Raw genomic sequence first — 13,757 nt, forward strand, 5'->3', positions numbered from 1 at the left:
AGTTCATAGACAGTAGCCAATAGCTGCCCTAGCGTCGGTTTTAGTCCGTCGGAGTAGCACACACACGAGCGAATTTTTCGAAGGGGACCAGGTCCGGCGGAGTTCCGTCGGGAAAATTTGAAGCATGCTTCATTTCTAAAGTCCGTCAGACTTTGGCGAAGCTAAAGTCCGTTGCAGCCCACACACGATCGGATAGTCTGACGGACTCGGTCCGTCGGAGTTTGGATGTCGAAAAGTCCGCTCGTGTGTACGGGGCTTAAGACTAGGTCCAGGATGGAAGCCAATGTTACTGATGTGTGGGATGATGGTTAGAGGCAGGGGGATAGGAAAAAGATCTAAGGCCTTGTGCCTTTGGCTAAGCTCCTTTATTTTATATTATGGGTTGCTTTCATATTATTTTTAATTATCGCTTTGGCTAATATATAGCAAATCAATTAGTATACAAGCATCATGTATCCGCAGTTATCACCATTTTTTTAATTTATGTGACAATGTACAATGTTATCGCAGATAATCAGAATTTCCCCTTTTCCGATGGATATGTGCCTGAGATAGAGAATAGTAAGAATTAAGGTAGACACTATGTAATAGACAGGATACGTAATATGTGTGTTTTTTCCTGTACTTTGTCACTTTGCCTTTGATGCTCTATGACCCTGTGCACACTGCTGTTTAATCAGTAAATCATACGTAGACTGAAGATATATCTGTGTGGATGGCCTTCATTGCAAGGCTATTCTTAACACCAGCATCTCTGCTCAACATGTGTCATAATTCCTGTAAGAAACCAGCAACAAATGCTCCGTAGTTTAAAACTGATTGTTTTATTAAGTTCAAAGAAAGTTACTCACATTTACAAATATGCAAGAGACACAGCAAACAATGCATTTCATCAAGGGGGGTGGGGGGTGGCTTTATCATCAGGCCCACTCTTCCACTTTGCAAAGGTTCTGATTCTCTTAGTCCCATTTCACCCTGCCAGCGGGCCGCGTTAACGTAATTTTAGCGTGCATTTCAGTGCTTGTAACCCCCGCTAATGGCCGAAGAAAGGGTTAAATGTGCCTTAAAGGCGCTGCTGCCAAAGCGCTTTGCAGGTTCTTTGGCAGCGCTGCCCATTCATTTCAATGGGCAGTGGCAGTGGAGGAGCAGTGTATACAGTAACGGCTGGTGAAGTTTTAGGATGAGGGGCGCCAGATCCCAGCCCTTCCTTTGACACTTTCATGAATTAAAAAAAAATTAAACAGTAAAATTAGCCCAAGTTTTTTGTATAATGTGAAAGATGATGTTACGCAGAGTAAATAGATACCAAACATGTCACGCTTTATAATTGCACGCACTCGTCGAATGACAACAAATTATGGTACCTAAAAATCTCAATAGGCGACGCTTTAAAAAAAAATTCCGGTTACCAGCTTAGAGTTACAGAGGCGCAGCGATACCTCACATGTGTGATTTGAACACCGTTTACATACGCAGACGCAACTTCCGTATGGGTTTCCTTTGCTGTGTGAGCTCGTGGCGATGGGGGCGCTGTAAAACATTTTTAGTTTTTTTTTCTTATTTATTTTAAAATTAATAAATTGTTTAAAAAAATTAAATAAAAATGTTATCACTTTTATTGCTGTCACAAGGAATGTAAACATCCCTTGTGACAGTAATAGGTGGTGACAGGTACACTTTATGGAGGGATCGGGGGTCTAAAAGACCCCCGATCCCTCCTTTGCACTTCAAAGTATTCAGATCACCATTTTCGGTGATTCTGAATACTGTATTTTTTTTCTAAACCGACGCAATTGGCAGCCGAGTAAATGGGAAGTGACGTCATGACGTCGCTTCCGTGTTTACAATTAGGAGGCTGGAATGAAGCCGCCTACAGCTTCATTCCAGTCTGTCTCTAGCCGCCAGAAGCAGCGGATGTTCGTTCGGGGCTCCCGGTTGAACGGGAGCCCCGGTAATAGTGGCGGGAGAGGGAGACGTCCCCCACGCTCCTCCGGCATAACAGCCAAGTGGCTTTTAGCCACATCAGTTGTTATGGCTGGAAAGCCGATCGCCCGCTCTGAACAATGATACCGAAATGATGCCTGCAGCTGCGGGCATCATCCCGGTATAACCCCCGGAAGCCGAGTACGCACATCTGCGTACGCTCGGCGGGAAGGGGTTAAAGGGCCAGTATTAAAAAAAGAAAAAATTTCTGACATTTTGTTTTTTCTTTCCGGACTGCCTGGATGGGGGGCAGCGCCCATGCACCCCCTATGGACGAACCACCACTGGATGTATACATGCCTCCTAAACCGCTCCAAAGATGCTGCTTGTGGGACTTTTTCTAACATCCTGCAAGCACTCCGCCCCAGTGTGAAAGCACTCAGGCTCTCACACTGGGGCTGTAGGGGAGGCATTTTCAGCCACTTTGCAGGTGCTATTTTTAGCCCTTTAGTACCTGAAAAACACCTCAGTATGAAAGGGGTCTTATTAACCTAACAGGTTTGGCTCAATGTCCTGCATAGAGAGGGCCATTTTGCATAACCCCTCAAGAGAAGTCTATGCAGGTATTCAGAACTATAAAAGGTGAAGTCTAGGCAAAAGCAATGTTTTGATTATGAATAAATAATGCTCTGAATTTTATCCTCATCTACAGTACCTTTGCCAAACAGTCTCGCTTTTAGGCTAGGTCTCCTTGGACATGACAAGAGGGCATTTGGCAGGAAAGCCTGACCCCTGCCAATGGCCTTCACAGCTCCAGACCCATACGGCAGTCATTAAACTTTGAGTGCGCATGCAAAATTTGGGTCATGCCATTGTCTTAGACCTTCCAACACCACCACCACAGTTGGCAAAGTGTTCTGATTACTGTAGAAGAGAAGCCTTATTTGTACTACTGTAGAACTCTTTGAAATGGTGCAATGTGCATTATGGAATGACGTTTCTTTTATATTTGCTTGCTTTACAATTGTATTTGATATATCATTGTAATGGCTATTGAAAAGCATCTATGGAAATAACTGTTTTTTTCTAAAAGCAAATGTATAGTAATGAAATAGATAGCTACATACATATCACAAATCATTCATAAAGACATGGAATGACATATTACTTACAGTATGAATATTAACCTAAAGTAGGTAATGTGGTACATCTTTGTTTTTGGAACCCAACAAAATGTATCCCTGAAAAGCTTTATACATTAAAAAGAAACAGTCAAAGCTTGAATTACAACACTGGATCCTGTAGATACCACATTTTCCACCAAATAAACATAAGATCTGCTAGGCACTGTTCTCCAGAACAGGATCATCAAGCCAATGTACGAGATGGCACCTCCCATCGAGAATCTGGAGGTGGCTTTGTGCTACCTTAAGACCAGCTTTTTTTTATTACAGCACTGTTTGTACTATTTTAATAAATATCTTCATGAATAGATTTACACTATGAGGTGTGTTTGCCCTTTTATTTTCTTATGTCCGGTGAATTGGAGGTGAAATTTATCCTGGTGGAAGTGGTCATACATTTTAAAGGCATAATTGGGCTCCATGCAATTATAATCAAGCGTTGTTTGGCGTCTCTGAATAGAGGGCCGAGTATTTCCAGTAAGCCTATTTTGTGTGGCACTTGGTGGAAGAACACACATGTGATGCTGTTGACAGGCTGGATAAATCTACTATTTGCACAAGTTGGATACGTAGGGGAAGAGATATATATATATATATATATGTATATACACACACACACATACAGACTATATTACTAAAACGATTGGGATGCCTGCCTTTACACACACATGAACTTTAATGGCATCCCATTCTTAGTCCGTAGGGGTCAATATTGAGTTGGCCCACCCTTTGCAGCTATAACAGCTTCATTCAACTTTTCTGGGATGAGAAGGTCTGGCTTGCAGTCACCGCTCTAATTCACCCCAAAGGTGTTCTATTCGGTTGAAGTCGGGACTCTGTGCAGGCCAGTCAAGTTCCTCCACCCCAAACTCTCTATGCATGTCTTTATGGACCTTGGTATGTGCACTGGTCCAAATCATTTTGGGGGGGGGGCTGGATTGTGGCATGGGGTTGTTTTTGGGGTTGGGCTTGGCCCCTTTGTTCCAGTGAAGGGAACTCTTAAGACGTCAGCAAACCAAGACATTTTGGACAATTTCATGCTCCCAACTTTGTGGGAACAGTTTGGGGATGGCCCCTTCCTGTTCCAATATGACTGCGCAACCAGTGCACAAAGCAACATCCATAAAGACATTGATGATCGAGTTTGGGGTGGAAAAAGTCCTGACCTCAACCTGACAGAACACCTTTGGGATGAATTAGAGCGGAGACTGCGAGCCAGGCTCTCTTTTCCACATCAGTACCTGACCTCACAAATGCACTTCTAGAAAAATGGTCAAACATTCCCATAGACACACTCCTAAACCTCCATGTTTTGTAAGTATTTGTAGCTGCTGAATTTTATTTCTTTTTCTAGATTGAAGTTCTTCATTATCTGCATACTTGTTCTGGTTAATGACTCAAAGTATTCAGATAAGAAGATCAGAATGACAGCCAGGCAGCTAGCATTTACAGAATGAGAAGTCAACGAACTCCATGTTTTAGCCAGAAGGTTCACAATATGCTCTGTTATAAAGTGCGCAAGCGGGTGCATGTTGTGTTTAGCGGTTCGATACATTGTTACCATTTTTCACACTGTTTACTTTTTTCTATTTTAAATGTATTGATATTTCATGACATTTCATTCAACTCTATGCACTGCAGTGTGGTGATGTGTTACTCTGCACAAAAATGCCTACATGCTGCATTTTCACACAACACACACAATCATCTGATATATGTTGTGAGCAGGGAATTGTGATCAACGCAGCTCAATGCTTCTCATGCGAACAAGCACTAGTACTCTGCTATGTTATGCCTTATCCTAAAATGGCTTATTAAATAGATTGAATGTAGCAGAACGGTAAAGCTAATAAAGCCTCTAATATCATTTTCTGTAACAATACAGCAAGTTTGGTATATTTTTAGATATTTGTAGATCTTTTTACTTGCGTTAACTGGTCACATGACCTGTGAATGTCCTGTGACCGGCCTCTCATCCAATAATGTAGTCTTCTCTGCTGCATTAAGCAATGGCTTCAAATGGTAGCATTCCCATTATGTGTGTGTGTGTGTATATATATATATATATATATATATATATATATATATATATATATATCTGAGTTTACAGCTCTTCTACTTTGTCACCAGCGCTGGACATCTCATTTTCTTCCACCACAGGCTCTGTGTTCATTATCACCATCTACAAAAGAAACATTGTACTATTAGAATAAAAGTGCTGTAAACAAAATAGTGGAGAATAATATATTCATTACAATTACTGACATCACTGGTCAACAAAGGTATACAATATACGGTATCCACATTAAATAAAGAATATACCTAATCTATGCCAGTGTGACTAACCACCACTACTGTAGCTATACCAAGACCTGTGTAACAACCGTATTCACAGACGGATGATTCATTGGATTTAAGACCCTTAGGCCGCGTACACACGGGCGGATTGTCTGCCCAACTAAGTTCGTCAGACAATCCGACAGACAGTCCGTTCAACTTTTGAATGAACGGACTTGACCACACACGATGAACAGACAGTCCGCTGAAAACTTGCGCGATGACGTGTACAGCACGTACGACGGGACTAGAAAAACGACGTCCAATACACTGCAATGCAACCTTCGGCCGTGTAAATCCTTTCTGAGCATGCGCCATACTTAGTCCGTCCAACTTGCCTACACACGAGCGGACTGTCTGCTGAAACCAAGTTTGGACGGACAAAATTACGGAAATTCCGAAAGACTAAGTCCGTCAGACTGTCCGCTGAAAAAGTCCGCTGAAGCCCACACACGAGCGGATTGTCCGCTTAAACACGGTGCAGCTGACTAAGTTGGGCAGACAATCCGCCCGTGTGTACGCGGCCTTATTGTGGAAGTTTGGTCAAAACCTAACTAAGCTTTAACCTACCCCCAGCCCCATTCTATGTCCTATACTAACTACCCTGTTAAAGAAAGATGTGCTGAGTGCACTCTGGTCCAGTCACATGATCAGCTCTCAGCGCCAGCTTTAGGGGAGAGGAGGGACAGTGGACAACAGATACCCCGTAGTAAGTCTATGGGTGACATCAGCACCCAGGCATTATAGATGATGTCTCTGCTCTCTTCTCTCACCTGAAGCTGGGTAGGGTAGTTAGTATAGGGCTTAAAGTAGGGGTTGGAGCAAGTTTAAAGTGTATGTAAACCCTCACATATACCCAGTGATGTGAACAGCCTCAGATGATCACCCGATCGAATCATTCCCTGCAGCTATTACCTTTTGTACCACCCCCTCCCTTTAGAATGTAAACTCTACAAGCAGGGCCCTCCTGCACCTTTTGTATTGAACTGTACTGTAATTGTGTTGTCCCCCCTATACATTGTAAAGCGCTGTGTAAACTGTTGGCACTATATAAATCGTGTATAATAATAATATAATAATAATGATACACAGATAAGAAACAAATCTCAGTACATACGTTTTACTTGTATTCTTCAACTTTCTAGACTGTTTAGAAAGTGCACATCATGTTAAAATTTTCTATTCTTGTTCCACCACTCGGTGGGGATTCTTGGCATACACTGGCTGACAGCTGATTGGAGGAAAGGCACACACACCCCTCTCCACATAGGCAGAGGAAGGAAGAAATTTGCAGAGCTGTGATGTGAATAGACCAACTGTCTGCTAATATACAGGCCTTAGGGCTTTGGAGATTGATAAATAAACACTACAGATAGATGTGCCAAGGTCAAATTTCATGAATCAGGTTTTTTCAGTCTAATCACCCATTAAAAATTATGGACAGTCTCGAGGCACCCCATTCTAAAATGTAAAGACTATTCTAATAGTTTTACATAATGCAGCAACATCCACACAAGTAGGACACCAAACGTTAGAGGTAATTTATTCTTCCAAAGCAAATATACTTTTGCAAATTGGTACTGACTAGTATACCAATGTTTCTCTTCTCCCTCAGTATTTCACCATCATTCAGCTAATGTGACCCCGACGCTGATGGAGAAGGCAGGAGAGGGGGATACAAGAATGCTGTGAAGGAGAATGACATCCTCCATATCAATATGTTATTGCAATTTTGCTAACGAACTGTAAAACTTTTTCACTGGGCATGGGGGTTGAAGATATGGATAGGTTTGGGATTTGTGAGGGCTTGTGGGTAATAGAGGGGCACTGCCCAGGATTGGGAGAAGAATGAAAAATAACAGTTGAAAAAGGAACCAGAGGGAAAACTTCCAATTGTAATTTCAAGATGATAAAAATTCAATCAAAAAGATTCTCTTAGACCAACAAACAATTTATTTTGCGCTGTCTAACCTCTGCATACTCAGACTGTTCTGCCTGAAATCTACGGGCAGGTGGAAGCGCAGGAAGACTTTCTTCAGTTTTCTGGAATACGTTGAAATGGATCACGAGAATGACACCCAGAAGAATTAGGACAAGTGCTGAGATAAAGATCCGTATGATGTTCATAGTTGTATAATCAACTTTTTGGAAGAGAATAGAACATACATCATTAGGTACATATTTATTATCATTACACTTTTATATTAGGACATTGTAAAAAGCAATAATGATGTGTGATGACCCATAATAACCAATTGTTTTTCACTTTAAAATCAAGGATGCTTTAGATTGGCTGCTATGAGTTACAGCACTCTAACTTATTAAATAACTGGATACATTTTTAGAACATATTCATAGTAATAGTAATTATGTCAACTCATGTAATGAAGGGTGTGTAAAGGGGCAAGTTTTTTGGAATGTTGTTTAGAACTCACATATAGACACAGATTTCTAAATTTTGACAATCTTTTTAACGGCAAAACCACAATACTGGTGACAAGTTTCCAAGCTGCATCTGGTAACAAAAAGCCCTTGGAAGATGGAATATTTATATGTACAATGTAATCCTCATTTTATAGTAGTATAGCTAGACAAGGCTGGCTCCTCATAGTGCCTTCTCATAGAACCTACTTGAAGGGGGTTTTGGCACTGCCCTATCTCCACGATAATTTTAATCTGACCCACTCATTGCTCTATATCAGGAGAGGAGAAGAAAAAAACAGGCTTTGTATGTTTCGCCCAGTAATGTAATAAACTGTGTAGCTGGGACGATCAGTTTGGGAGATGGAAATGACCATTTTGATTGTGGCACATGCATAACTTTGAAGAATATGTACAATTCTATAGGACTCTACTCGAAACCATGAACAATAGGACTGAACCATTTGCATTTTCCTAACTCTGCTGCAGTGTAAAAGATAGTTTCATAAAATTAAAATAAAATGAAAGTGTGTGAAATAAGAAAAGTGTTTCTTGTCTAGAGCAATCAATGTGATGTTTCCTTTCATTGTTTTATACTGCAATAGTAGAATTAAAGGAAACGTGTAGGGCTACCCATGATTTTTTGGGATCTAGAATTTTTCTTTTGTTTTTTTGTATGAAGAAAGTCCTATCAACCTGTGCAAACTTTGCATTTACTGTGGCATGTATTTTATTAGTGTCTTAAGATTGTATTTAATACAATTATATTTGTATTTTTATATATTTGTCATAGTTGTGCCTTTCCAAAGGTCGCCATCATAACCCTCTTTTCTGTGTCTATTTACCGGGATATGGCACCATCATGGCTACCAAACTGGGCATTCAGATAAGAATTTTTAAAGGATAAGTTCACTTTTAAAAAATAAAGAAATGCACATTTTTTAAAGGTAAGAAAAATGTGCATTTATTATTATTATTAATATTATTATTTTTTTTGAGCCTGTAAAGCAAGCATCTGCTGATCACTGGTGCCATGCAGGTCTCCTGTAGACCTGTCAGTGTATCTGTGTGCCTGTACATTACATACAAGCAAGCAGATACACTGACAGGAAGATTCAATGAACTACCGCGGTGTAACACGGCACCATGGTAGTTCATTGAGAACTACAAGCGCAAAGGATGTCGGGACTTGTAGTTCATTCACACACAGAGCTGTATGAATGAATGATGCAACCATGTGGGTAGATGCATTTAATATGTTACTAAAGGTGAATTTATCCTTTAAAGTATATCCTAAATTAAGTCTCAGTTCAGATTCAGTATTGGATAGGTTAGGGAAAGGTTAGAAGCCATCAATTGTCTCAATTAGTTGTCTTACTGTTTCATTGGAAAAACCTACCTCCACTTTCAAGACATCTCTCCAGGGTTTATCCTCTCTTAGCCCTTGTACACACGGTCGGAGATTCCGTCGGAATGTTTCCGATCGGAGTGTTTTGTCAGATATTACCGACTGTGTGTGGTCTGCATCGGACTGTTTCCGTCGGAATATCCGTCGGACCAACTTTTCCAACTTGCCGGAAATATTTTCCGACAAAATGCTCCTATCGGACATACTCCGATCATGTGTAACCTACTCCGATGGACAAAGTGGCACGCATGCTTTCGATCAAATTCCTAGGCCAAAGCTATTGGCTACTAGCCTGAACGTAGTCCCGCCGTATGCGGCTTACGTCACTGCGTTCTTGGCAACCGGAAATTCCGACAACTTGGTCTGACCGTGTGTATGCAACATCACTTCCAGACCTCGTCCGGAATTAATCCGTCGGAATAACTCAGACGGATTTGGTCGTCGGAATCTCCGATCGTGTGTACAAGGGCTTAGACAGTTATCACCTGAACAGATTTGGAAAACTTCTCTATTCCTTATCCAGTGCAAATTATTGGACTGCCTATCATTTTCTGCCCCATGATAATGGTCACCAAAACTAATACAGGATGAATCTCCCCAGCAAGGAGACAGGTGGCAATAAAATCCCATCAGAGTACCTAAGCTTTACCTAGTCTATGCTAAACTTAAAACTGAACTGCAATAATTTGGCCACTTTCTAAAATGTGCTGGCTTCCTATGGGTTAAGTCCAGTGAAGAGCATGCCACTTCATGGGCTTATTTTTTTGATTTACAATATACATTTTTATTGAGCTATTGCGAAACTTCCAATGTTTCTTTGCTGGACCTGCTGGTCTCAGTGCCACCAACTGCAGAACCCCATGCAGCTGCTCTGTTCACCCATCCCTCTTCCTACCCAATCACGGAATGTTTTGTATTATGTCAACCTATTCACAAAATACAAAGCCATCTGTGAATGGCAAGTGGAGGGGGGGGGGTCACGCAGAGCTGCTGTGTGTGAGAGAGCAGTTTTTTTTTTGTCTCTCCAGTGTCTCTCCAAAATTGTCAGTTGCAAATAAAGAGACCTTGTTGGAAATAAACCAGCACATTAGCTAGCACATTATAGAAAATGGCTAAATTTCAGGAGTTAAGCTATAAAAGAAAGTTTTGACTTCCACATCCGTAATTAGGGTGTAACATGTTGCTAAGCAACCTCCTACCCCAAAGCATCCCTCCACTTCCCATGACAGCATGCAAGGGTTCTTCTCCCTCACAGCAGCTGTCAAATTTGAAACCATCACTCATTCAGAGACTTGGTGATCATCGCACTTGTAGTCCATTAACACTTCCTCCAGCTCTCTAGTGAAAGCCCATATAGAGGTATAGACAGAGAACTGGAGGAAGAGTTTGCAGGAACCTTACACCAATGATTCACTGCTCATGGGTACAAGGCTTTGCATGCTCCTGTGAAAAAAATAATAAATGCACATTTTTTTTCCAGCAAAAATATGTACATTTATTCTTTTATAAGGTGAACGTAGCCTTTAAAAGGAAAAATCTGGCAGGTTTATATGAATTTGTAGAATGGGTCTTATTTCAAGCACTGAAAAACAAACTGATTTGCCTTTTAATTGCTGTTATATTATCCTCTTAGTCATTCTTTACATTTCATACAAACCATTGTAGTACAGTGCTTTTACATACCTCGCCAGATAAAAACTGGCTTACTAATGGCAGAAAATGCAAGGTTGCTGCCTATCTTCATCGCATAGACACAGTAGTATTTCTTCTGAGTATGGTCAGGACTTGTGATGTTAAAGGTGACCTGGTTTGCTACTACACCTTCTATTTCTTCTTCAATACCTTCACTGCTGTTCAGCAGCTGAAACCACATCCTTTTTGGAGTTACCGGTGCTTGGCATGTGATCTTGGCAGTTTTGTTATTTCCTCCATACTCTTCCCACCATGCTGAAGGGCTGTCAAGACCTGATAGAGAAAAGCATTATGAATATTATATGTAACTAATATCCTTAAAGTGAATATTTTACTCTACTAGGACTGTCATTTGGTGCCAAACTTAGTAATGGCATTGTAATTAACACATCTGCCCATTTTTTCAGGTATTCTGACTTTACTAGCTGCATGCTAGTGGCTCAGAAAGTACTGAAGCTGAGCAGGACAGCCAGGCAATTAAATTAGAATTTTCAGAACGAGGGCCTTCTTTCCTTTTCTGTATGGAGGTATCCTTTGATATGATTCTAGATAAGGGTTTAACATATGCATTTAAACAATAAAAACATTTTCAATAATATCACAGATTAAGTATATGCTAACACTTAAAGTGGAGTTCCACTGGTTGTTAAGTATATTTGTGAGTGTGCATGCGCGGCGCTCTGTGATGGCCGCGTGAACACAAAGCTCTACATCGCACCATCCCGCCCGCTCACCTAGCAGCCAAACACCGCCAGCCACAGAGACCGGACCAAGAGCGGAGGTGCCCGCTAGCATAGGGGCACACTCCGATGCACAGAGGGACGGCGAGGAGAGGACTGGGAGCCCACTTTGCGGTCCTCCCGGGAGCGACAGAGATTTCCAAAATGGCGGCGGAGCGGCCGCCTCACGAGGCCCACACAGGATCTGCAGGCTCCTCTCCATGGCGGGACAGATTACATGAGGAGGTATGTGGTGGGGCTCAGTCGCAGGCACCCCATGGAGGTCCATTATACCCTGCCACCAGAGTGTCTCTTCTAAATCAGACACTGGAAGATATACAGGGACTGTCCCCCTCAGGGGCTCATTCACCCAGGCACACTATGGCTTTCCAGGAGGCAGCACAGCTTCTCCCTCAACCACCTCAGGCATCTCAGCCCCAGGACATTACGCTTTTATTTTCTAAATTTGCCGAAATGCTAGACAAGAGACTTTCCCAGACAGCATCTAGAATTACTGCTGACATTAAAGCTGATCTCCAGATGCTGGGATCCCGCATTGAAAGTATTGAACACAAAGTAGATACCACAATTGATCGAGTGAACCAGAATTCTGATCGATTTCAGGAAATGCACAATCAACTTGAAGGGGCTTTGGCCAAAATTGGTGATTTGGAGAATAGGTCCAGAAGATTTAATTTCCGGATCAGAGGTCTGCCTGAGTCCGTCACAGACGTCTAGGAGGCAGTTCATTCACTCATCAAGACCCTCATCCCTGACATCAGAGCTCACAGACTGGAACTGGACCAAGCACACTGTCACGGTCTCGAGTCAGGCTCAGAGGCCAGTAGCTATAGCAGAAGGGCAGATATTCACACAGGTCACCCTGGCTGATGACACGGGTTCACCTGAGGTGCGGGGTCTAAGCACTAACCAGTATTCACCAGAGCTCCTGAAGGTGGAGATAGGCTTGGCTGCGTGTTAGTGCCAGGTCGCGGTCCTCAGGATAGCCCCACCAGGAGGTGAGAAAGTCATGGTCTGTTAGCAGATATAGCAGGTAGGGATTAAGCAGAAGCGTAGTTGAGAAACAAGCCAAAAGTCGGTAACAAATAGTTGCAGGTTGGGATTCAGCAGAAGCGTAGTCCAGGAACAAGCCAAATGTCGGTAACGAATGGTAGCGAGGATACGGTCAGCAGCAGGAGAGATAGGAGCAAGATATTGGCTGGTGAAGGCACAATATTCTGGCAACCAGGAAGTGCAGAGACATGGCTTAAATCAGGAAGTTCATGGGAGGAGCAAAGGGTTCAAGGTTCAAGGCAAACAAGATTCAAGACAAGATCATTCAAGGAATTGTCCAAGGAGCTGTCCAGCATTCCAGGTGGCTCAGCAAGCAGCGTCCCTGCCAGACACCCCAGAGGTCCCAGGTTCAAGCCCAGGTCCTAACAGTATTCCCCTCCTCCCAGGATGTCCTCTGGACATCTTAGGGCTGGGTTTCTGTGGAAACATCTGGTGGATTTCCCTTGTTAATCTAGGGGCATGAACATTCTTTTCGGGCTCCCAAGAATTTTCTTCTGGCCCATATCCTTCCCATTGAACCAAATATTGCAATTTGTTCCTGGAGATCCTGTGGTCAAGAATTTTTCCCACCACAAATTCTTCTTCACCCTGTACCTCAACAGGTGGAGGAGGAGGATGAATTCTTCCAGAAAAAGTATTTTCATGAAATGGTTTGAGTAGTGATATATGAAACACAGGGTGAATCTTCATATTGTCAGGAAGTTTTAGGCGAAAAGTGACCGGGTTGATTTGAGCAGAAATCTCAAAAGGTCCCATAAACTTTTGACCCAACTTAGCACATGGAACTTTGAACTTTTAAATTTTTGGTAGATAACCAAACTTTCTCACCTACTTGAAAAGTGGGAATAGACCTACGATGTCTGTCAGCAGCCTTCTTGTAATATTCCTGCGCCTCCTTCAATGTATCAGTCAATTTCTCCTGGATCTCATGTAATGAAGTTAGTCTGTTGGTAATAGCAGGAAATGAAGTTGAGATGGGGAGATCAGGAATAAAAACTG

At 42.2% G+C, this 13,757-nt stretch overlaps 1 protein-coding gene across 2 annotated transcripts in view; it reads right to left on the reverse strand.

The window, feature by feature from the left end:
- Positions 1-805: 805 nt before the first annotated feature.
- Positions 806-13,757, reverse strand: part of LOC143934167 (immunoglobulin superfamily member 1-like) — a 125,553-nt gene continuing 112,601 nt past the window's right edge. For both annotated transcript variants that reach the window (XM_077457546.1, XM_077457545.1), the window contains exons 5-7: positions 10,957-11,238; positions 7,416-7,585; positions 806-5,289 (exon numbers count right to left, since the gene is read on the reverse strand). In XM_077457546.1, coding sequence (XP_077313672.1) covers positions 5,212-5,289; positions 7,416-7,585; positions 10,957-11,238 — 530 coding nt within the window. In that variant the 3' untranslated portion in view covers positions 806-5,211. The remainder of the gene's footprint in view (positions 5,290-7,415; positions 7,586-10,956; positions 11,239-13,757) is intronic.

Source organism: Lithobates pipiens, unplaced genomic scaffold, assembly GCF_037356315.1.
Source record: "Lithobates pipiens isolate NorthernLeopardFrog02 unplaced genomic scaffold, aLitPip1_a1.2 Scaffold_27, whole genome shotgun sequence".
Lineage (NCBI taxonomy): Eukaryota > Metazoa > Chordata > Amphibia > Anura > Ranidae > Lithobates > Lithobates pipiens.